This window comes from Rattus norvegicus, chromosome 2 (genome assembly GCF_036323735.1).
Source record: "Rattus norvegicus strain BN/NHsdMcwi chromosome 2, GRCr8, whole genome shotgun sequence".
In the NCBI taxonomy this organism is placed as follows: domain Eukaryota; kingdom Metazoa; phylum Chordata; class Mammalia; order Rodentia; family Muridae; genus Rattus; species Rattus norvegicus.
The window spans coordinates 152,270,050-152,295,757 of record NC_086020.1 but is presented as its reverse complement, the minus strand read 5'-3'; the positions used below and the strand labels follow the sequence as shown (position 1 = coordinate 152,295,757).

The 25,708-nt window shown below is 42.6% G+C and overlaps 1 protein-coding gene across 11 annotated transcripts in view; it reads right to left on the bottom strand.

The window, feature by feature from the left end:
* Window positions 1-25,708, bottom strand: part of Lekr1 (leucine, glutamate and lysine rich 1) — a 181,387-nt gene that overhangs the window by 80,632 nt on the left and 75,047 nt on the right. For all 11 annotated transcript variants that reach the window (XM_017590967.3, XM_006232472.5, XM_039102618.2 and 8 more), the window contains one exon: window positions 24,416-24,601. In XM_017590967.3, the coding sequence (XP_017446456.1) occupies window positions 24,416-24,601 (186 nt within the window). The remainder of the gene's footprint in view (window positions 1-24,415; window positions 24,602-25,708) is intronic.

Here is a 25,708-nt window from a genome sequence, read left to right as displayed (position 1 = left end):
TTCTTATTTACATTTCAAATGTTATTCCCTTTCCCGGTTTCCAGGCCAACATCCCCCTCCCCTTCTCTGTCTGTGTTCCCCTTCCCATCCTCCCCCATTACTGCCCTCCCCCCAACAATCCCGTTCACTGGGGGTCCAGCCTTGGCAGGACCAAAGGCTTCCCCTTCCACTGGTGCCCTTACTAGGCTATTCATTGCTACCTATGAGGTTGGAGCCCAGGGTCAGTCCATGTATAGTCTTGGGGTAGTGGCTTAGTCCCTGGAAGCTCTGGTTGCTTGGCATTGTTGTACATATGGGGTCTCGAGCCCCTTCAAGCTCTTCCAGTCCTTTCTCTGATTCCTTCAACGGGGGTCCCATTCTCAGTTCAGTGGTTTGCTGCTGGCATTCGCCTATGTATTTGCTATATTCCGGCTGTGTCTCTCAGGAGAAATCTACATCCAGTTCCTGTCAGCCTGCACTTCTTTGCTTCATCCATCTTATCTAGTTTGGTGGCTATATATGTATGGGCCACATGTGGGGCAGGCTCTGAATGGGCGTTCCTTCAGCCTCTGTTCTAAACTTTGCCTCCCTATACCCTCACAAGGGTATTCTTATTCCCCTTTTAAAGAAGGAGTGAAGCATCCACACTTTGGTCATCCTTGAGTTTCATGTGTTCTGTGCATTTAGGGTAATTCGAGCATTTGGGCTAATAACCACTTATCAGTGAGTGCATACCATGTGTGTTTTTGTGTGATTGGGTTACCTCACTCAGGATGATATTTTCCAGTTCCATCCATTTGCCTATGAATTTCATAAAGTCATTGTTTTTGATAGCTGAGTAATATTCCATTGTTTAGATGTACCACATTTCCTGTATCCATTCCTCTGTTGAAGGGCATCTAGGTTCTTTCCACATTCTGGCTATTATAAATAAGGCTGCTATGAATATAGTGGAGCATGTGTCTTTTTTATATGTTGGGGCATCTTTTGGGTATATGCCCAAGAGAGGTATAGCTGGATCCTCAGGCAGTTCAATGTCCAATTTTCTGAGGAACTTCCAGACTGATTTCCAGAATGGTTTTACCAGTCTGCAATCCCACCAACAATGGAGGAGTGTTCCTCTTTCTCCACATCCTCGCCAGCATCTGCTGTCGCCTGAGTTTTTGATCATAGCCATTCTCACTGGTGTGAGGTGAAATCTCAGGGTTGTTTTGATTTGCATTTCCCTTATGACTAAAGATGTTGAACATTTCTTTAGGTGTTTCTCAGCCATTCGGCATTCCTCAGCTGTGAATTCTTTGTTTAGCTCTGAACCCCATTTTTTAATAGGGTTATTTGTCTCCCTGCGGTCTAACTTCTTGAGTTCTTTGTATATTTTGGATATAAGGCCTCTATCTGTTGTAGGATTGGTAAAGATCTTTTCCCAATCTGTTGGTTGCCGTTTTGTCCTAACCACAGTGTCCTTTGCCTTACAGAAGCTTTGCAGTTTTATGAGATCCCATTTGTCGATTCTTGATCTTAGAGCATAAGCCATTGGTGTTTTGTTCAGGAAATTTTTTCCAGTGCCCATGTGTTCCAGATGCTTCCCTAGTTTTTCTTCTATTAGTTTGAGTGTGTCTGGTTTGATGTGGAGGTCCTTGATCCACTTGGACTTAAGCTTTGTACAGGGTGATAAGCATGGATCGATCTGCATTCTTCTACATGTTGCCCTCCAGTTGAACCAGCACCATTTGCTGAAAATGCTATCTTTTTTCCATTGGATGGTTTTGGCTCCTTAATTTACAGGTTTAAAAACAAAACTTTGTTTAGTTGTTCTGTTTCAGCCTGTGTCTCAATTAAAGAGGCTTTCAGCGGCTTCCTTTGCTTCTCCCCACTCTACAGTGTTGTCTCTGTAACTTCCTGACTCTAGCCCATGCCCACTCCTCTCCTTCACACTTCATCCACCTTGGCACCTTTCCCAGTCCTTCCTTGCTCTGTAAATTAATTGTTAATTAAGAATGCACCTATCTCTGAAGATTATAAACTACATTTCCTCCAGATCAGCATCTCATATATCTGAACCTGACTGGGCACACAAGACGGGCCCGATTGGCCTCAGGTGTCTTGGCGAATCACCTGCTACCACAGTTGCTGCTCCCTGAGTAGCAGCTGGGAGCATAAGTTCAAGTAAAGATAACTTACCAGGAAGACCTGTGTGAAATGAAACCAAAACAGTGAAGAAATAGGAAAAATAAAAAGACTGGAGCACGCACCCAGCCTTTCAGGCAGGCAAAGCACAACAAACATACAGATAATGAAAGAACAGCCACTTGTGACAGCTCACAGCTCCTCATTACTAGTGGCCAAAGTTAACCGTAAGAAACGTTGGTGAGATGCAAGAGAAAGGTTCTAACTTTAAAAAGGATCAATGGTCACATAGAAGACTCAGATTAGCAAATGAACAAAGAAAAAAATTAATTCAGGATGTAAATAAAAATGTTGGCAAAAAAATAGGTGTTTGGAGGCAAAAATTTTTTAAAAGGGGAGAAAAAATCGGTAAGGAAATGAAGACTTTGAAAAAGAACAGAGGGGATGTTGAAGAGTCACCCTAGGGGATGGGGGATGCACAGCAAAAAGCATCACTAAGCTGCAGCCAGGGAAGCAGGTAGGCTAACTGTAGAACTTCCTCTACCCTCCAATCCAACCAGTCGCCCACCAGTCTCATCCCTAGTTATAGCTCTGTAGCGAAATACCTGCTATGGCCTCTCCTCACTCTCTGCCCCTTGCCTCCTTTCTGTGGCTCCTCCCTTCAAAAGCCTCCCCTATCCCATCCCCATGCCTAGTGTCAGCTCTCAACACCTAGAAACACATTTTACCCAGAATCCCCCATGACCATTTTTATCAGAATTCGCACAAGAATTTCCTACCAGGCAACACACAACCACCACACTCTTGTAAGAACCAGAGAGGGCAACAGAAAACAAAGAACAAACACCCACCCAATAAAGACAAGACCATTATCAAGAACTAGAATTACAAACTTCCCAAACTCAAATGCCTAAAGGACAGCATAAAAACACAACCAGTAAACATCCAGGACATTTGGCTCCACTAGCCTGAGTACTGCAGTGCAGCTGAAGCACTAGCCTTTATGAAGATGACAGAGGTCTTTAACAAAGGATGAATAAATCCCTTAAAGAAATTTATGAATACACAAACAGTGAGAGGAAGAGAATAAGACCGTTGAAGACCCAAAGAGAGAAACAGAATAGAGAAAACCCAAAGTGAGAGAAATCTGAAAATAAAATTTTTAGAAACTCACACAGGAAACTCAGGGGCAAGTCTCACCAGCAGAATACAAGATAGAAGAGAGAATCTCAGACATTGAAAATACAATAAGATAAAAATATGAATACCTCCATCAAAGAAAATATTAAATCTAAGAAATTCTTAGCACAAAACATCCAGGAAATCCAGGACATAAAAAGATCAAATCTATGAATGGTAAGAATAGAAGAAGAGGACTGGAGAGATGGCTCAGCAGTTAAGAGGACTGTCTGCTCTTCCAGAGGTCCTGAGTTCAATTCCCAGCAACCACATGGTGGCTTGCAACCATCTGTAATGGGATCTGATGCCCTCTTCTGGTGTGTCTGAAGGTAGTGACAGTGTACCCATATACATAAAATATAAATAAATTTTAAAAAGAATAGGAGAACAGGAAGAGGAGGAGGAGAAGGAGGAAGAAGAGGAAGAGGAAGAGGAAGGAGAGGAAGAGGAAGAGGAGGAGGAGGAAGAAGAGGAAGAGGAAGAGGAAGAGGAGGAAACAACCCAGTTCAAAGTCAGAGAAAATATTTTCAACAAAATCAAAGAAGAAAATTTCAATAACTAAAGAAGGAGATGCCTGTCAAGGTACAAGAATTATAGAGAACACTAAATAGACTAAACCAGAAAAGAAATTCCCTATGATACATAATAAAACAGGACATTTACAGAACAAAGAAAGAATGTTAAAAGTGTGTGGTGGTTTGAATAGGAATGTCCCCATGCTCAAGTGTCTGAATGCCTGGCCCATGGGGTGTGGCACTGTTAGGAGGTGGGGCAGAAATATGTTATGGTAGGGGCAGGCTTTGAGAGGTCTCCTGTGCTCAGATTCTACCCAGTATGGAGCTCAGTCTGATTCTGCTACCTTCAGATCGAGATGTAGAACTCTGAGCTCTGTCTGCAGTACCACATCTGCCTGTGTGTCGCCAGGCTTCCCTCCATGACAATAATGCACTAAACCTCTGAAACCATAAGCCAATCCCAATTAAATATTTGCTTTATAAGAGTTGCCGTGGTCCTGGTCTCTTTTCAGCAATAAAACCCGAAGGCAAACTATAAGGAAAAAGGCCAACTAACATATAGAGGCAGACATATTAGGATTACACATGACTTCTCAACAGAGACTCAAAAAGCCAGAAGAGCCTGGAAATGAAATTCGCAGGGAATGAAATTCACAGGTAACTAGAAGGAATTAGAAAGAAAATCAGAAAGACGAATATGTGTCTTAGTTAGGGTTTTATTGCTGTGATGAGACACCATGACCATGGAAATTCTTATAAAAGAAAATATTTAATTGGGGCTGGCTTATAGCTCAGAGGTTTAGTCCATTGTCATCACAGGGGGAAACATGGTAGCAGCAGGAGGATGGGACACACTGGCCAGACTTGAGCTTTTAGACCTCAAATCCCACCTCTAGTGACCCACTTCCTCCAGTAAGGCCACATCTACTCCAACAAGGCCACATCTCCTATAGTGCCACCCCCCTATGGCCAAGCATTCATACACCTGAATCTATAGGGGCCATTCCTATTCAATCCACCATATTATTCACTTATATATGGATATTAGCTGTAATATGTAATATGTAAGTCAATGATAATCAAGTACAGGGGTAGTTATAGGATAAAGGACTGGGGTGGGGAGGAACAGATAGATCTCCCTAGGAAAGATGAGTAGAATAGATAGTTGTGGATGGATAGGGGTTGGGGGCTGTATAGGAGTATCTGGTGGAGAGGGGGATCATGAAGGGAGAGAAAGCTAATATTAAGAAGCAGTTGAGGTGTCGTACGGAAACCTAGTGCAGTAAGTAGAAGCTTCCTAAAATATGCACATATATGAAGGTGATCTAACTGAAATCACCAAGAAAACGGAAAGACAGAGGCCATCCCTTGTCACCAAATGAAGCTTCCAGTTCTGGGACTTGGTTACAGATGTTGGACAGATGTTGGACAAAGGGATCCCATGGAAACACCTGAGTCTGTTGTCAAGTCTGTAGGTTGCTGTCCACAAACTGATGGCAAGGCCCCATTGCTGATGACATCTATCCAATTCATTGAACGTGGAGAAGTTGAACTGGTGTCTACACAGGGTAGATGACAGTATTCTGCATGCTACCAAAAGAATATAAACATCAAGCTAGCTACACCTGTACGATGGGCAAGGTTTCCTGCCTGCAAGATATGCTAGTGCAATGGCGGCACAACCAATGACTAGCTTGACTTCAGGCCCACTCCACAAGATGGAACCCATACCTGACACTGCGTAGGTGTCCAAGAACCAGAGACCTACAGTAAAACAAAACGCTGTTATAAAACTTAAAACAAGTAACAAAAAACTTCCAGTGACATTCTGCTAAACTCATAGAACAGTGTCCGACTCAGCCACCAGAAAAGCTTCTTCCTGCAGCTGATGTGAACAAATACAGAGACCCACAGCCAGATATTCATTGTGGAGAGAATGAGGGACCTGAGAGCACTCAGTTCTGAGTGGGAGGTCTCCATCAATCCCCTCCCCACAGGGCTCAGGGAACCCTGCAGAAGATGAAGTGGGGAGACTGGTGGAGGACACTAAGGAATCGAGGCCCCATAAATCAACAGGATCTATGCACATGTGAGCGCAGAGACCGAGGCAGCGTGCACAGGGGCCGCATAGGTTGGAGTCCTATAGCTGAAAGGGGGATGCATGCCCTTATCCCTAACCCAGAACTGATACCCTGGGAAACCAACCACCCTGAGGGCAGGGGCGGGGCTAGCCGCAGAGGCGGACAGACAGTGAGCTAAGCTGGATCTCTGGAGCCTCCTCGTCTCACAATGTCATGTGAGTGCTTTTTCTGCTTTGTTCCAATTTTATCTTAATATTGCTTACTTTTATTGCATTTACATGTATTTTCTTCTCTCCTTTTACCCTACAGGTTCTCCGCATATATACTATGGCTTCCAGTTTATGAGATTCCTGAGTATGCAAATGCGTGGGTCCCCGTTTCTTGTGCCTTCTCATCATGGGCCCCTTCCCTTTCATTTGTGTGTCTAATTCCGATGTGTTTGTTAGTTTTTGTTTTATCTTATTTTACTATTATTATTGTTTCTAATGAGAGACAGGAAAAGGATAAACCTGGATGGGATGGGAGGTGGGGAGGAAGTTGGAGGAGTAGAGTAGAAGAGACCATGATCAGAATATAATATATGGGCTGGGGATTTAGCTCAGTGGTAGAGCGCTTACCTAGGAAGCGCAAGGCCCTGGGTTCGGTCCCCAGCTCCGAAAAAAAGAACCAAAAAAAAAAAAAAAAAAAAAACATAATATATAAGAAAAAGGTTATTTTCAACAAATGGGGGTAAAAAAGTCAAAGGTCAGAAATAAAACCATGAAGGCTGCTCTGATACCTGAGAGAGTAGGTTCCAAATCACAATGCATAAGGAGATGGAGCAGCCAACTGCACATTAATAAAGGGTAAACTTGGCAAGTGTGTGTAACGGTTGCAAACACCATGCAACAATGTGTTGGAACCCCCATTTAAACAGCAGTGAGAGACACGAAGGATGAGGTAGCATGAGAGCTGCATACAGCATCCTCACCTTCAGAGAGGCCTCCAAACTGAAAATCGACAGAGAAACTTCAGAGCTAAACCCTAGAGAGCCACAGGATAGTCCAGCTAACAGATTCCTCTCGGTGGCCCATGGTGGTTTGTAGGAAAACAGGTAATAAAAGAGAGAAAGCAATTCTGAGTGGAGAAACAGTGCTAGCAGAGCACACAGACGGACTGTGGAATATGGGAAGGACCAGGAGCAGCCCTCAGAGCTACAGCCCTCTCATCTCTGACGACGTACCTCAGGGGAACGTCTTCAACAAAGGGTGCTGGAAAAACTGGATGTCCACATTTGGAAGAGTGAACTTAGATCCTTGCTTTCACTCTGCACGAAGGAGCCTATGTGTAATGAGTCTGAGACTTGAGAGCCTGCTAGAGGGGAACACCAGATATGAACCTGGGCAAGGGCTTTGACAGATGACTCCAGTGGTACAGGAAATAACCTCTAAGAGTAGACAAATGGATTACATGAAACTAAAAACAAAACAAAACAAAACTCCCCTTAGCAAAGGAAACACATTTGCAAGATAGACCAAATGAGATAAAACCTTTGTCAACTACACACCACTTAGTGTCTGAAATAAACACATAAAAACTGAATAGAAAGTTCTCAGAAGAAACATAAATGACGAATAAATAAATGAAAAATGGTCAATATCCTTTGCCATCAAATTGACAGTATTTTGAGGTTCCATGTATTATGGAGAAACATTTACAGGAGAGAGAGAGAGAGAGAGAGAGAGAGAGAGAGAGAGAAATGGGGCTGATCATAAGTGTAAGGCAGAGAAGCTTAGCCTTAAGCTTCAGTGACTGTCAATTACTTGAATGAATCCGTGTTTTACCATTAAAGTATTTGCAGCGAGGCCTTCATGAGAACTGATGTTACGCCAAGTGGGAAGGAGGTGGTGTGCACCTCGAGCTGCACGGGGCTCTCTTCCTCTTGGCTTGTGCTCAGCTGTCAGTAAAACAGGCAAAGGACAAGAACTGCTTCTCAAAACAGGCTTTTCAGGAGCATCAGACATGCACATGGTGCAGACACACAAGCAGCAAAATACTCGTGCACATAAAAGTGAGGCTATGAAAAATAAAAATAAAAACAACAAATTTAATAATATTTTGAGATGAAAAGATTGCATAAGAGAAAATGGTGGCTATTATAAAATATTATTCATATTTATGTCTAGAAGGATACACTGGAAATGCTCACAATTGTATCCGAATGATGATTGCTTCATCAACAGTGAGCATACCTTATTTTGGTGAGAGAAAACAAGAATCTTATTAAAGTGCCTTAACACTAACTAGACCATCTTCTAATTCACCCCATAACCTGTCGGTGTTTCTGGCAAGCCTTGCCCACTGTGGGTTCACCATTCCCTAGGTGGGAAGGGGAGTGTGTTGAGGTTTATGAGGATGGAGAAAGGAGCTGGTGTGGGCATGCTTGTATTAACTCGTTCCTTTCTCCTCTCGACTGTAATGCAATCTTACCAGTTTTCCCAAGCTCAGTTATGTGATTTCCCTGTTAAAATGCACTGTAACCTGAACTGTGAACTACAAGAAACCCTTTCTCTCTTAAGTTGATCTCCTGATGGTATTTTATCACAGCAACAGAAAGACAACAGTATCAGCAATTAGCTAGTGGGAAAGAAATGAGGGCTACGATGTGGCTAAAGAAAAGTCAGAGAGAGCAGGATGGATATATCTGGGCTGGAAGGGGAGACAGTGCTGGAGATGAAGAGTGGGGAGAGAGGTCCAAGATGGCTGGGGGAACGCGAACTAGAGAATAAACCAGTTACAACTATGTAGAGGGAAAAACAGTCTGAAGGGGAGACAGTCTCTCCTTTCCTAGTAGAAAACTCTCATACTCCAGATACTCGCACAGTGGAAAACCACACAGAATAATGATCATCTTCAGCTCCCCAGTGTAGGAAGCAAACACAGTGGCACAGAAAAACAAGCTGCTAAGACTGTGGCAGAGACCAAGTGGCTTCTGCACAAGCTCATCTGACTTCAGAGCTCAGTGTGGCCTCGGTCAGAAAGGAGTTCCTGTCTAGTGTTTAGTCTAGTTTTCTGGCTTGCAACTTGTCTAGATAACGGAGAAAACTGTGCTTCTGTGTGCTTAGGTGGTTCCCTACTTTGGGAGATGAAAGCAAGCAATTTGCAGTATTGCAGTGTGACGCTGCTCTGTTGAGGGATGCTGAAATTATAACTAAGAGATTCTGTTTCTGTCTCTTCTGTATGAAACCAGTGCTTTTCAGGGAACTTGGATGTAGCTCAGTGGGGAAGTGTTTACCTAACCTGTAACCAAAAGGAGTGGGGAAATTACCACCTTTCCCTTATATTATGAGTCAACTTTACCTTACTGTATCTGGAGTTAAAAAGGGGACTTCAAAAGGAATCGTAAAGAATGGGCAAGTTTCTACAATGCATTTGCTCTGAAAAGGTGCACGTTGCAGGGGAGGTGACAATGCAAATCTGTTGAAAGCCTTCGCCTTCTTGCACACAGCAGTGACTCCTGAGTGAGTCTTGGCCACTCCCTGCTTCAGTTATGAAGCCCAAGAGCAAGCAGGCAGACAACTGCTCTGCTAAGACTTCCCAGATGGTAAATCAGGGGAGACGAATGGACCCTTTGAATAAGAGAGATTAAGAGTGATGGTTTGTTTTCTTTTTAGCTTTTCATTAACACATTCACATCACGGCTCCCAAACCCCACTCCTCTCCCCATCCCTCCATATTCACTCTCTGCCCTTGCAACCTCCCCTCCAAAAGGGGGGAAAATCAAAGCTGTGGTGCCCACAGTTTTACTTGCAAATGTTCATTGCAACGAGTCATTGGTCTGGTTCAAGGCTTCTAACTTCTGCTACACTACAATGCTGGATCCTCACCAGGACTCTCTGATATCCTATTGTTGCCCTGTGTCGTGGAGATCCTGCAGCTTTGGTTTTGATGGACAGGCCCTTTTATGGGCTCCAGCAGTTCATAGATGGGGTAGTCAGTGTGGGCCATGGACTGGGGCTGGGCGGTAACAGGGTTGGTCAGTCCACCAGCTCTCCTGCTTTGCCTAGGTGAGGGGCAGGCCATCACTTCCATGTTCACACCAGGGCCAACTCTCCACAAGGAGCAGGGACAGCTCTCTCACACTCACACCCTTAGGGCCAGCTCATCCCTGTCCTCACTACAGGGTCAGCTCTGCTGTGCTGCCCAGGTGAGGTGCAGGCCTGATCTCACAAGTGTTGTAGCTGGTGAGGGAGTGAGGGGCAGGCCAGCATCCCTTAGTGCAACAGCTGCTGAGGGGCAGGGCCAACTCTGTGCAGCCCACAGATATCAACATAGTCCCAGACCAGGGGTGTCTGCATGCCCTTGGTGCTACCATGGGTCATGGACACTGACACAGACCCCTGCTGCTGCAGGGCCATGGGCCTAGACACGCCCCTCAGTGGCATCACAGGCCAGGACTGCACCATGGCCTCAGGTGGCAGCACAGGCTACCCACATCAGGCTGCTCCTCACCACCCCGGAGTCGTCCACCTCTCCTCACTGTACACATTTGCTTCTCCCTCTCTCTCATCTCTGCAACACATACTTGCTCACCCGCCTGTCCACACTAAATAGAGGTAGGCAGGCCTCTGGGTGTCTTCTGCCCACCAGGGCAAGCAGGACTTTTGATTGGCAGGTTTTGTGACTAAAAATATATCTAAGGACATCCTAATACAGTAATCATAAATCCAACTATGTGGTTTGCTGTTACAGAACGGCTTTCAATGTACTTTAGCGCTGCACATCTTTGTACTTCTAGCATCGCTACACTGTCTCCCTCTTCTCCTAACTCTTTGAAATAGGTAATGGAAGTTACCAGATTCCCATTGATAAATGTATAGTCAAGTCAAATTTGGCTTGGAACCAAATTAAAGGACCAGCAGCAGAAATATGCAGGCACAGGAAGCAAATGCTGACCCCTGGAATTGGTCCATTGTTATTCTCCCTTCCCAGACCCCACATCACCACCCCAGCTGACTTTCCCACTTTACTAGAGAATTAAGGAGCACAGAGTCTACACATACTTCTGCATAGATGAGACAACAAACACTCTGCTGGCACACAAAAAGCCCACACATTGCATGACTGTATTTTAAGAAATGCCCGGCATAGGTGTGTGTGTGTACTCCACAGCGTACGTGTGGAGGTGTGAAAATTCTGTGGATTTGGTTCACGTCTTCCACTTTACAGAGTGCTAGGAATCAAACCATCTCTTAGGCAAGCATTTTTAACCTGCCGAGTCATTCTGATGTCCCTTGAAGCTTTTTCTTTCTTTTGAAAAGTTTTCTAGATGTACTCATTTTATTATTTTATGTGTATGAGTACTCTCCCTGAATGTGTGTGTACATGCATGCCTGGTGCTCATGGAGGTCAGAAGAAAGCAGCAAATTCCCTGCGACTGGGGTGATGGTGGTTGTGAGCCACCATGTGGGTGCTGGGAATCAAACTCAGGTCCTCTGCAAGAGCGATCAGTGCTCTTAACCACTGAGCCATCTCTCCAGACTCTCAAAACATTATGAAAAGGATAGAAATGCTCTACAACAGAGGCTTTAAACCTGTAGGGTGTGATGCTTGGGGTCAAACCACCCTTGCACAGGGGTCTCCTAAGATCATTGGAAAATAACAGATATTTACAGTACAATTCCTAGCAGTAAATTACAGTTATGAAGTAGCAACAAAAATTATGTTATGGTTGGGATCCCCAAAACATGAAGAACTGTATTAGGGGTCACAGCATTGGGAAAGTTGAGATCACAGCAATGGTCACATAATCCTGTGCATAGCCTAAAATCAATAAACTGCACACCTAAAATGGGTGAATCAGAAAATATGTAAATTATACCTTAATAATGCTATTTTAAAAATATTTAATTAGGATGTTCAAGTATTTTATGTAAAATGACATCATTAAAAGGCTGCATTATTTATTAAACCAAACAGGTTTCTAAAAGAAAGTGTTTCAAAGTTTTTTTTACTTGGGACAAATTTGAAAGTTGGTTAAATAGATTCGGGGAGAAGTAACAATGTAGAGATAATTTATCTGAACTGTGTCTTCCAGTATTTGTGACTGCTGACAAGGAGCAAAGGACACTTTATTCTACCAGGTAGAAGGACAATCATTTAAGTGGACTGATTTGTGGGTCACAATGACCTCTGAGAGGACTGTAATCAATTGAGATAAATTGTGCATTTTGGAAGTAATATTAGTGTGCGGCGCTAAACATAAAATTACAAAACTCATGTAAATAAATCTTTTATAAAAGGGAGTTAAGGATTTAGTCTTCAAAATTTTATTTTGCATGTTAATTTTTTCTGGAAAGAACTAAACTTTAGCATAAGGATTAAGCTGCTATTGACAGCCTATTATCTGTCTTACAATCATACAAAGCAGAATTGGCATATTCATTTAAATATTGAGCATGCATATTTCAAAAGATAAGCAAAAGGAAATGATGGGAAAATAAAGTTACACGGTTTTTTTTTTTGAGAAAAGTAATTACCATAGAAACTATATACTTGAACCAATGTTGAAAATGTTCAGTGTCATTTTAAAAGAAAAAGTGAACATAAATATAAATGTTTATCCTCAGAAAAAAGGGAATAGTGTCAGCTTGAAACAAATCAGAGCCTGAAGGGACTGACCAGGTTGTAGTTCAACCGTCATAGTCGATTCTGACAGACAGCATGTCAGAGAGTCACCTGCACTGTGCATGGTGGCAGGGCCATCACCTTACACTGGGCCTGAGAAGCCAGCAATGAATATCACATCGGTAGAAACATGAAACTGCAACTGAGGCAGAAAATACAACAGAGTCACAGTTACAGTTTAAAATGGAGAAAAGTCCATAGTAAAGATGAATTCTCAAGGTAAGAGATATGGAGAAAGTGGGGGTTTTATTGGGGAGTGGAAAGAAAGGATAATGCAGAGGTAGAGGAGGGCAAGAGATAAGTAACACTAAGGATGTTTAGAAAAGGTAAACATTAGTTTATTTTATAACCCCCCCCCACACACACACAGAGTTTATATAGAGTTACTGTACACTTTCCTCAAGAGCCACAAACTGTTTAACAAGAATTATGGTACCAGGCAGGGGAGACTTCCTGAAGAGTAGTAGTAGTTAAGCGAGTCCAAGAGACGTCCCCAGACAACATAGGCTACTGGTATGGCCTTTGCTTGCCTCCTGGAACTTGAAGGTAAAACCCTATTGCAGAAGACAAGGCACACTTTGGGAACAGGACTTGGGGAAGTTGAGCGGAGCTGACACAGAAACCTCCTTCCTGAGCAGTTGCTCGCACACCAAGAGAGGAGAGCAATGGCTGGTCCTGCCCAGCTGTAAGCTACAAACCAGGACCACGGCAACAATCCCAGCTGGTGCAGTGGTGGTATCTTTATCCTGACAAGAGTCAGCAACTGCCTAACAGACTTAGGGCCCTATCAACAGGACCCATGTCCAATACTACAAACCTAGCCAAATTACTCGCAGCTGGAGGCCACATGTCCCAAGACGACTGCTATTGCCATTTTCTAACAATATAAATTTTAATTGTTTCTAAATACTTATTCTTATGCTTAAAGATAATTGTAGCCCTCACCCCTCATTAAAAAAAAAAAAGCACTTTCTGCAACAAATGTAGACTATTATAGAGATTCATAACTGGTCAAAACACGGAAAGGATACCAGAGGGTAAGCAGGCCCGATTGACACAGTCACTCAAGTGTAAGTTAACGTGAGAGCTAAGCCTCACATTTTCAGTGTAACAGGGGGTTAACTCCTGATGCTCCTGGCTGTGCCCTGCAAGTGCTGGCATTACAAATGTGCACTGCCGTGCCTGCCTCTCTGAGATCATTCAACAAGGCCAGGTTTCTTTTTCATTCTGAACTGGTCCCCAAGAAAACATTCTCAAGATGACTTCATCACCAGTAGGTTAGACAAACATAGTAATAATTTATATGAACCAATAAGACTTGGCTGTGAAGTCCATGCACGAAGTTAAAATGTAGAGTTGTGTTTAATTGGAAGCGGTTGACCCTCGGGGCTATTTATCTGCTTCGTTGTTCAGCTGTCTCCCAGCTTAGGTGCGATTGCTGGTTGCACACTTGAACTAATCCTTCATGTGTGATTTTCAATCCTCTGTGTGTCATGTATGACACACATGCTATTGCCAGCCTGCTGCTTGTAGGTTTGGGCAAGTTTTGTAACCTCAGAAAATCTCTGTTGTTGGAGCTGAGCTCTAACTCGCCTTCGCCGCACAGCAGACTCACCTCTGTCCTCTGACACGTGCCGCTTTCCTGGTTCTGTGTTCTCTGAACTTGGTTTCACTGACTTTTCTTCATTGCCCTAAACACTGATTACAGAATTTCACTCCAGCTTCACTTCTAGATTTGCTGATTGGTCTACTCTGCAATTCATGGCCATTTACAGCAGCAAGACATCAGGAGGAAGTAACTACATATGCAAAGGCTGGGTGGCCAAACACAGCTCCTCATTTCTAGACTAAATACTCTCTGTTAACAACCAGTTCCAAATGCTGAGACGACAGATAATTCTTTCCAGGTCCAGTGGCCTGCAGGACCAGAGGAGATGGCAGGTCAGGGGGCTGTACTTCTTTGGACATAGCTACTGTGTATTCAATAAATAGATCTGTGGCAGGATTTTAGCTGGGAGCTAGCAGATTCCCAGCTACATTCTAAGCTTGGTTCTTCAACCTTCTCGGAGATTCTGACTACCTGAAGACTATCCTTTCAATGACTAACTTCCTTTGTGCCTGGAATTGCACATGACAACTGTTAGTTGAAAAACTTTGGTCTGTGCCAGAGCCAACCCAGTGCCACAGCTCTCTGTGCCTACATCCCTCAGGGAGAGAGCTGGTCTCCCAGGAATGCTGACACACTTGGGAGCACAGGTGAGACCACCACTTTTGTTCACAGGAACCCGCCCAGAGCCCTCAGGACACAGGAACCAAGGAGTAGTCTGGGATAGGATCCTTTTAGTTTCAGTCTGTACCCAGAGCTGACCTTGTGACACAGCTCTTGGTACCCAAACCACCAGAAGAGAGCTAGTCTCCGAGGAGTGCTGACACACACTTACAGGAGGATCAAGCCACTGTCAGAGACAGCAAGACCAGATAACCCTAGAGATAAGCAGATGGCGAGAGACAAGTGCAAGAAGCTAAGCAACGGAAACCAAGACTACTTGGCAACGTAAGAACCCAATCAGGGACTAGACAAGGCCTCTCTCTCTCTCTCTCTCTCTCTCTCTCTACCTATTCAGTATAGTACTTGAAGTCCTAGCCAGAGCAATTAAACAACAAAAAGAGATCAAAAGGATACAAATTAGAAAAGAAGAAGTCAAAATATCACTATTTGCAGATGATATGATAGTATACTTAAGTAACCCCAAAAATTCTACCAGAAAACTACTTAAACCTGATAAACAACTTCAGCAAAGTGGCTGGATATAAAGTTAACTCAAACAAATCAGTAGCCTTCCTCTACTCAAAGGATAAACAGGTTGAGAAAGGAATTAGGGAAAAGACACCCTTCATAAAAGTCCCAAGTAACATAAAATACCTTGCTGTGACTCTAATCAAGTAAGTTAAAGTGACAGAACTTCAAGTCTCTGAAGAAAGAAATTGAGGAAGATCTCAGAAAATGGAAAGATCTTCCATGCTCAAGGATTGGCAGAATTAATATAGTAAAAATTATCATCATGCCGAAAGCAATCTACAGATTCAATGCAATCCCTGTAAAAATTTCAACTCAATTCTTTACAGAGTTAGAAAGAGAAATTTGCAAATTCATCTGGAATAACAAAAAACCCAGGATAGCGGAAAACTATCCTCAACAATAAAAGGACTTCAGGGGGAATCACCATCCCTGACCTCAAGCAGTATTACAGAGCAATAGTGATAAAAACTGCATGGTATTGGTACAGAGACAGACAGATAGACCAATGGAATAGAATTGAAGACCCAGAAATGAACCCACACACCTATGGTCACTTGATTTTTGACAAAGGAGCCAAAACCATCCAATGGAAAAAAGATAGCATTTTCAGCAAATGGTGCTGGTTCAACTGGAGGGCAACATGTAGAAGAATGCAGATCGATCCATGCTTATCACCCTGTACAAAGCTTAAGTCCAAGTGGATCAAGGACCTCCACATCAAACCAGATAACTCTAATAGAAGAAAAAGTGGGGAAGAGTCTCAAACACATGGGCACTGGGGGAAAATTCCTAAACAGAACACCAATGGCTTATGCTCTAAGATCAGGAATCGACAAATGGGACCTCATAAAACTGCAAAGCTTCTGTAAGGCAAAGGACACTGTCATTAGGACATATAGGAACCACCTGGAGCACTTAACAAAATGAAAGGTTTTCTCATATTGGCGACTGTAACTCATGTATAGGACAGATGTGGAAGAATGCACTTGTTAAACAAATCCCTTTACTTATCCAACCCTCTGAGCCACCACACATACCAGTAATACAGTCCCAGATGATGTCCTTGTAGGCAGGGCACTGGACAGCACAGCCTAGGACAAATTCTTAGGCGATCAGCTATGTCAGTGGACAATTCTAGTAAGGGAAAAACCTTCTTTGTCTTAACTAAGGAAAAGGCGTTGGGCATTTTCAGGTGCCCTTTTGGACTTCACTGTAATGACTAATGGGATGGATGCACAGGCTTTGGCTTGATGAAGAGCTGGGTTTGAATCTCATCTGCAGAACCAGGGACTACTGTATGTGTAACAGACGATAAAAAGCATGCAAATTAGTCAGAGAAATGCAATGTGAGGACCACAGGAGAGGATGTGTACTGCTGGAGCCTGCATTGAACAAGGAGTCCCGGAAATGACTTCCTTTTCTTCCCTTCGTTATATCCACAAGCCCTATGTTCACTAGGACTTCTTTCATTCGGAAAAAGGTTGTTTCTTGACATGAGATACCATGGTCTTGGCAGGTTTGATATTCTTCTAGAAAACTAAAATAGTAAACTAAATTGCTTATTTTATGAGCCAAATTCAAAGATAAACATTTGAAATATGCTTTCAGTTAGGGAAAGAATTTTACTTTGAGAAAGCGGTTTTAAGTATACAGAGTTTATTTTAGCAAGTTTATCCTAATTGTATAAGTCCATGTTAAACAGCATGGCCTACTATTTTATGTTAGAATGTATTTAATTTTATAAACACATATTTAATTTGAAATAGTTTTCAAAATACAAAAATACATCATTTTCCCACTAAAATGATTCATGCAGCAATAAACTGGAGTTTCAATATTAATAAGAGCCCACATTGACTACATACAGTTCCTGGTGGCTACATACAGATGAACTTGTGGATGTGTACACATTAGCATACTTATGTCTTCGCTTTGTCACCTGAGAGCGCATAAAGCAAGTAATAGCCCATATTCATGAACACACTGACTCCTGATTTGGAATGACAGCCTGCAATGAAGGGAATCACAGCTCCTTGGAGAAGTGGCTGGTTCTAGCACTGAGGCACAAAATGGCCAAGATGAGCTTTCTTAGTGGTTCTAGAAAGTAAGAACAACACCCCATGTTGATGCGATTATGTCAAAGAAACAGAGCAATCAACTGATAAAACCTCATAGCTATGTTGTTTGAGAAAAAAAAATACTACTGGATTATAACCTGTACTGGCTAGTTCATGTGCCAACTTGACACAAGCCGGAGTTATCACAGAAGGAGCCTCCCTTGAGGAAATGCCTCCATGAGACCCAGCTGTAAGGCATTTTCTCAACCAGTGATTAAGGGGGGAGGAACCATCCCATTACGGGTGGTGCAGTCCCTGGGCTGGCAGGTAATCTTGGGTTCTATAAGGAAGAAAGCTGAGCAAGCCAGGGGAAGCGAGCCAGTAAGTAACATCCCTCCATGGCCTCTGCATCAGCTCCTGCTTCCTGACCTGCTTGAGTTCCAGTCCTGACTTCCTTTGGTGATGAGCAGCAATGTGGAAGTGTAAGCTGAATCAACCCTTTCCTCCCCAACTTGCTTCTTGGTCATGATGTTTGTGCAGGACTAGAAACCCTGACTAAGACATAACCTCAATATAAATATCAATGAGCCAATACTCAAGTAATTTAAGAAATGGAGAGAAGAGGCTAATCCCTCATGCAGGATAATTCCAAATAACTAATACATATTTTTCCCTAATAAGGGAATGCTGAAGTTTGTACTCCAATCTGAGCTGCATATAGAAGGCTCATTTCTTTCTTTCCTTTTTTTCCTTTTTTTCTTTTTTTTAAAAATTAGATCTTTTATGTATTTACATTTCAAATGTTATCCCCTTTCCTGGTTTCCCCTCTAGAATCCCCTATCCCATTCCCCCTTCCCCTGCTTCTATGAGGATGCTCTCCTTCCCACCCACCCACTCCCATTTCACCACCATGGCATTCTCCCACACTGGGGAATCCAGCCAGAAGGCTCCTTTCAAAGAGGGCAGCATGGAAAGGAAGGGAGGGCTGCCACTTTCCCAGGGTGCCAGATAAGTAGTGCTGCAGCCAGGTGACCAAGGTCAACTGACATCAACACTCGTAAATCACACTGCAGGCAGTGTTTATTTTTGACAAGGCATAATGATAACAATACTCACTCTACCTCTGTGCTTCTCCTTTCCCCAGCCCACATAACTCCAGTGTAACTATAACAAAGACATCAGGTGATCTAACAGAAGGGCATCCTACAACATACCTGACCAGTGTCCTTCAATAGCAATATATGAATCACGAGGAGCCCGAGAGGTCATGATAACTAAGTCTAATGTGAGGAACAGAAAACTCATAGGTAACTTGTTGAGATTAGCTCCTCAGTTGTAGCAAAGGTGCTGCAGCATTGGCGGAACAGGGAAAGGCTGCAAAACCGCATGCTGTATGACCTCATTTCAATATGAACCGCACCGTGTACACATGCAGGCTCTATCTCTTGCTCCCGTTGCCTAACAAGACAGCTTGCGCCTCTCTCTCAGCTGCATAGAGACCACTGTCTGACTGTTGTACCAACTCTCTAGCAGGGAACCTAGTGTGACAGCAAGGTGGCTTGCTCTTCGTTGTTACTGTGCTTCAAGGAGTAACTTTGCACACGTACACTTATTATTTCATTAGCTAAGGAGGTTGCTACACGTTAATCCTAGAGTAGAACTACATCATCAAAGTGGGGGTGCATTTCTGATTCTGACAGATACAAACTATTTCTGGGAGCTGTATCAATTTATAGTGTGCCTAGCAATATATGAAAATGTTTCACAATGCCAACTGCCTGTTGCATTCTTGGGTTCTGTGAATACATAGAAATCTGGTCCACTAACTGCTTGGTTTTTCTTTGATCTTTACAATAGTTAACTTGGATAGTGCCTTATTTTGAGAGAGGAAATGTTGTAACTGAGCTGCAAACTGTCAGGCTTTTTAAGAGGATCAATTATTCACACAATAAAGAATCTCACAGCGATTTGTAATTTCAGCATTACTCGGTCCTGTGTGATAAGTCCCATAAAGTTATTTTTGTGCTACTTATCCTTCTGTGTTTTCAATGTGTCCTCCACAGCCAGAATCAGCACCTGGTCCGAGCGGTGTCCAGGAATCCACACCCTGGCTGACATCCACTGCGGCAGTTCAAGGGCAGGGGGATAATCCATTGTAAGAGGGAGGAATTTCATTCTTGGAAGGAATGTCAGAGCAGCTCTTAGGCAGAACTTGCTACCACAGGCCTGCTTTTCTAGTTCATAAAACCAGCACACTATATACTTCAGTGACATATTTCAGGCCACAAATACAAAAACTTCATTTGAATACAACTTCATACACTCAATTCAGAAATGATGTGTTCATTCTTATAATAAATCACTAGCAAAAAAGTGGCTTAAAATGTTTCCTGATTTCCTTCCAAACCTTTCATAATGTACCTGAAAGTTACATGTCCAGACTCAGTCATGTACTGCTAAAAAGCTGTGACAACATCATTCTGAAATATGCTTGCCAAAATCTTAAATGTCTGGTCACAGTTGAGGTAGTTGGGAAGAAACAAGATTTACTCCCTTTTCTGTATGGAAACCCATTAAGAAATGGTGCCACCTTTTCTTTTTTTTTTTTCCCCCATTGGTTATTTCTTTTTTTTTTCTTTTTTTTTTTATTAACTTGAGTATTTCTTATATACATTTTGAGTGTTATTCCCTTTCCCGGTTTCCGGGCAAACATCCCCCCCCCTCCCCTTCCTTATGGGTGTTCCCCTCCCCATCCTCCCCCCATTGTCGCCCTCCCCCCAACAATCTAGTTCACTGGGGGTTCAGTCTTAGCAGGACCCAGGGCTTCCCCTTCCACTGATGCTCTTACTAGAATGTTCATTGCTACCTATGAGGTCAGAGTCCAGAGTCCAGGGTCAGTCCATGTATAGTCTTTAGGTAGTGACTTAGTCCCTGGAAGCTCTGGTTGCTTGGCATTGTTGTACATATGGGGTCTCGAGCCCCTTCAAGCTCTTCCAGTTCTTTCTCTGATTCCTTCAACGGGGGTCCTATTCTCAGTTCAGTGGTTTGCTGCTGGCATTCGCCTCTGTATTTGCTGTATTCTGGCTGTGTCTCTCGGGAGAGATCTACATCCGGCTCCTGTCGGTCTGCACTTCTTTGCTTCATCCATCTTGTCTAATTGGGTGGCTGTATATGTATGGGCCACATGTGGGGCAGGCTCTGAATGGGTGTTTCTTCATTCTCTGTTTTAATCTTTGCCTCTCTCTTCCCTGCCAAGGGTATTCTTGTTCCCCTTTTAAAGAAGGAGTGAAGCATTCACATTTTGATCATCCGTCTTGAGTTTCATTTGTTCTAGGCATCTAGGGTAATTCAAGCATTTGGGCTAATAGCCACTTATCAATGAGTGCATACCATGTGTGTTTTTCTGTGATTGGGTTACCTCACTCAGGATGATATTTTCCAGTTCCAACCATTTGCCTACGAATTTCATAAAGTCATTGTTTTTGATAGCTGAGTAATATTCCATTGTGTAGATGTACCACATTTTCTGTATCCATTCCTCTGTTGAAGGGCATCTGGGTTCTTTCCAGTTTCTGGCTATTATAAATAAGGCTGCGATGAACATAGTGGAGCACGTGTCTCTTTTATATGTTGAGGCATCTTTTGGGTATATGCCCAAGAGAGGTATAGCTGGATCCTCAGGCAGTTCAATGTCCAATTTTCTGAGGAACCTCCAGACTGATTTCCAGAATGGTTGTACCAGTCTGCAATCCCACCAACAATGGAGGAGTGTTCCTCTTTCTCCACATCCTCGCCAGCATCTGTCACCTGAGTTTTTGATCTTAGCCATTCTCACTGGTGTGAGGTGAAATCTCAGGGTTGTTTTGATTTGGGTGCCACCTTTTCTTATGGTTCACATTTCAAGTTCCTCCAAAGTCCTCAAATAAATGATGTCCAGACTTTAAAACAGAAATTTCCAGTCCCCAGCTCCGAAAAAAAGAACCAAAAAAAAAAAAAAAGAAATTTCCATTGGGAAGAGAATTAAGTTTGGTGGAATTTGTTAACAATAACTGTCCATCTGGCTTCAGTTATAGACAGACTGTCAATGAAAAGCTACATGTAATTCCTTTAATCTGGCCTCTGTCACAGTTAAGACATACCCTATCTTTGTTACCTACTAGCTTTGTAACTTAATACAAATTACTTAACTTGACTAATGCTGAATTTCTTCACTAGTAACAAGAGCATAATGATAATAATTAACCCCTGGGGCTACTGGAGAATGAAACGAAGTAACAGATAATGCTTAGTGTGTGATGGGCCAATAGCTAGTGCTCAGTAGACGTCAGAAACTGTCAGGACGTGTGGTACGGTGAGCACAAGCAGCTCCAAGGGACCTGTTAGGGACAAAGCCTGGCTTCAACACTGTTTGCTTGGGGAAATCTGAAAAGACTGCATTTTATATTTCAAAGAAACTTATAAGAATTGACTGTGTGCTCAGCAAAAACCTATGTCATTTTAATTTACTCACATTTTACGAAAATTGTCTCATCAATATTCATAATCTAAAGCTTATTACATTTCTTTCTTTTAGTCCCTTTGTTGGTTTTGAGAGCAGACTGATTTTAGCCTTGTAGTATGAACTGAGAAATGCACTCAATTTTTTGTTTCTTTTAAAATATTATGTAGGAGTTGGAGACTTAGCTCAGTACTCACTTACTAAGCACAAGGCCCTAGCATGGGGAAATGTTTTTGTAAAGTCAGGATCCTCAGTTTGAGAGTTTGGGGGGAATTTCTTTACAATATCTTTTGGCCTGGCCTGTCTGAGAAGATGCTTCTCTTTTTTAAATTATGATACTTTTAGCTTTTTGGAGTAAGTTATAGGATATATTTTCCTCATTTTTTTCCTTTTTTAATGTGTATACAGTATGCAAACAAGTTGCATGTATGTGGTGTGGGTATGCATTCGTAGGCATGCATGCATGTGTGTGCACATGGATGTCCAGTTGACACTGGGACTCTGGGAAAAGGAGAGTCTTTAGCCTGCCATGCTACCTGCAGGTGAGGTAGTGAATTCCTGGGCTCTGGCTCTTGTGACTCAGAACCTACACCAGAAAGGACTTTTGTTGAAGCAGCTGCCCTTGAGTTGTTGGTGCTCCTAGAAATAACCTCTCACCCACACTCCTGTACGTGGGCCAATAAAGAACTGCTTTACCAAGCTGGACTGTGACTTGGGTCTGCCATCGGAATATTCCCTGTTGAGGGTGAGTAGTGTTTATTCATTACTCCCAAGGGACAGTGTCACTCGACACATTCAGACTCCCAAGGGACAGTGTCATACGACATATCCAGGCTGCCCACTGTAACTGTTTGCTGCTCTTAGATCTACAGTAAGTAAAGGAAAATATGAAAAATGTGCAGTTTGGTGAGAAAGTAAGAGTTATTTAAAGCTGGAGACAAGGCAGATGTCATTCTTCAAGAGAAACTCTGTATTATAACAGTGGGGCAGAGCTTCAACAGAAAGACCCTGCCCACCAAAGCCATCGCCATGATGCAGGGAAATTAATTTGAAAGGAAAGGGACTGAACTGGGCAGTTGCTTCAAAACCTGCCTGCAAACGTGTTTTTCCAAGTTCAGCCATTAAGGTTGTTTTAGCTTTGTTTCCTGTTGCTTTGATACACGTCCATGACAAAAACAACTTAAAGAAGAAAGGGTCTATTCTGTTCACACTTGATGGTCCAGGCCATCTTACAAGGGACTCTCTGAGCAGTGGTAGAAGTACTAAGGGTTTGAGACTGTGCAGCTGCTAGTATAAGCACATAAGTGGGAAACCCAAGACTTGTTGATAAAAATGGCTAGAGTTAGTACTGAGAATACCAATTCTCTAAAATTTTATGCATATAATAAATTTCTAAATAGAATCCCTACTGGGATTATTAAGTAATGAAAATTGTCCTAAGTGTATGTGGAATAATAACTGTTTATGATGTAGAAGATAGTATAAAGTTTGGAGGAAAAAAATCACTAAACCTGACACCATTGTGGTGGGAATGGCACATGATATAGTCACTAGGGAAAAAGTGTTGTTCAAATGACCTAGCCATCATTTTTGCCTGGGTATTTATCAGCGAATCCAGAAGAAAGGCTCAGAGAGATATTTGTATATCATCTTCTCCATGGGCAGTGGGTAAGAGGTGTGACCCAAGTGTCCACTGAATGGGGAAGGAGGAAGCAAGATTGCCTACAGACACTGTGGACTGCTGTAACCAGTCAGGACTCGAGGGAATTCTAACACTCTAACAACAAGGATGGCATTATGCTATGTAATCCTCCTGACACACAAAAGTACCACACCGTACCATCTCACTTTCGTGTATGATGTCAGAAGAGTCAAACTCACACAGACAAAGCAGACAGGTGGCTGCCCAGAGCCTGAAGGGAGAGGATCTCAGTGGCTATCAATTTTCAGTTTTGCAATGTGAAAAAGTGCCACACATCTATTACAGAGAATGTAAAGATACGTTTAAACTTCTGAACTAAATAATTAGAAATGCTTGAAATGGTACATTTAAGGTAACCTGTTTTATCACAACCAAAACTATTAAAAATATTACAATTAAGCCATATACTCAAACATGAAGTTTTGAAAATCTTAATACTTTCTCCATAAACTGTTAAGATTTTAGAAGTAAAACATTTAAAAATGAAAATAAAATCTGGGTTTATCTTACACAACAGCACATGCTGGTTTCCTTTGGCATCCCAAACCAAAACAGCAAAGTAAACTCCGCTGTGTCTTGATGAAATCTTACCTTGTCTTTGAAAAGTCCCTCACATACATACCCACTAAGTCCCACCTCTTTAAATGGCAAGAATGCAAGGGCAACCGTGAACGTTTGTCAAAACATTATCACTGTTACTATCAGGCATACTGGCAGACAAGTTAATTAGCACTAGACTGTGAGGATATTAGGAACAAGACAGATGTCACTAACAATGGCCAGTTTCTGCCATCAGGAAGCTCCTCCTTACCCAGTGCCTCCTTCTGCAGCTCGTAGCACCTGGCTTGCAGGTTCACTTCATGCTGCTTGGACGCCTCCATCTGCTGAGACCTCAATATGGCTGCATCCGACAACACTTTGAGACATTTCATTTCCTCTTCCAGGCTTACCTTATTTCTCTGAGACACTGTCAGACTCTTATTTAACATATCTATCTCTGTGAAGAAAATTCAAAGTTTAATTCAATCACGTGTATATGTGAAAATAAGACGATGTTTCTGAGAATATGACTCCTAGCCAAAAGTTAGATTTACATGTACTAGCAAGTCTGGGAAGAAACAAGGAGAAGGGCTGGATTGATCAACGATGCACTTTTTTAAGCCTTAAATTATAGTAAATATTAACACAGAATTTTTTACATTCTCATATAAACATGAGAAGTATAATACCTGTGGGGTGATAAAGGTTTTGTTGACATAAAAAGCAAATTTAAATGCACAGCATGAGCTGGTTGGGTAGTTTTTCTAAGACAGAACCTGGCCTACTTTTAGGAGGTAAGTGTGGAATGGACCAGAAGGATGGAACCCCTAAAACTAGCAAATTTGTGGATAGGAGGTACTTAATACTTAACGAATATATTTTAAGGATTCTAATGATATTCTGTCCCCTACAGAATTTACTGTAGCAATTCAATGTCATTACTCTCTTTCCATTTAATTTTTAAATGGCTTTTTACGGTTTTACTTACATTTCAATGTGCTAATTTCATGTAACCTCCTGGAAAAGGCACAGAACACATGATCGACCCATCAGAAAAATTATCAAGTTTTCCACTCACCAATGTCTTCAGCACTGCCAACATAAGCCACCACTAAGGTAGCAAACACACAATAAAATATATACTGTCACTTGTACAACGGCAACTAATTATGTTGATAGGGTGTGGCCTACCTGAAACTCTGGACAACTTTCTAGGAAGATTACCAGCTCCTTCTTGGCTAGCCCCTCCTAAGTTGTGTAGTGGGTTCGGGTGTGACTGGGTCTCTCACCATGTCGGCTTGGTTTATTGCTCTTGGGGGTTACTACATCTGCACGGGAAGGAAAACTCCCAGTGGACACCCACAGGACAGGCCTGGGAGCAGAAGCAGGATGGCCAACCGAAGAGGACAGGAAGGCTGGCCAGCAGATGACAGGGAGGCACGGAGAGAGACTCTCCTAAAGGATGGGGCAGAGTACAACCAAAATGCGATCCAGCCAGACTGGGGGCGTACACCTCTAATCCCAGCATTTGAGATGGCAGAGTAGGCAGGTATTTGTGAATTCA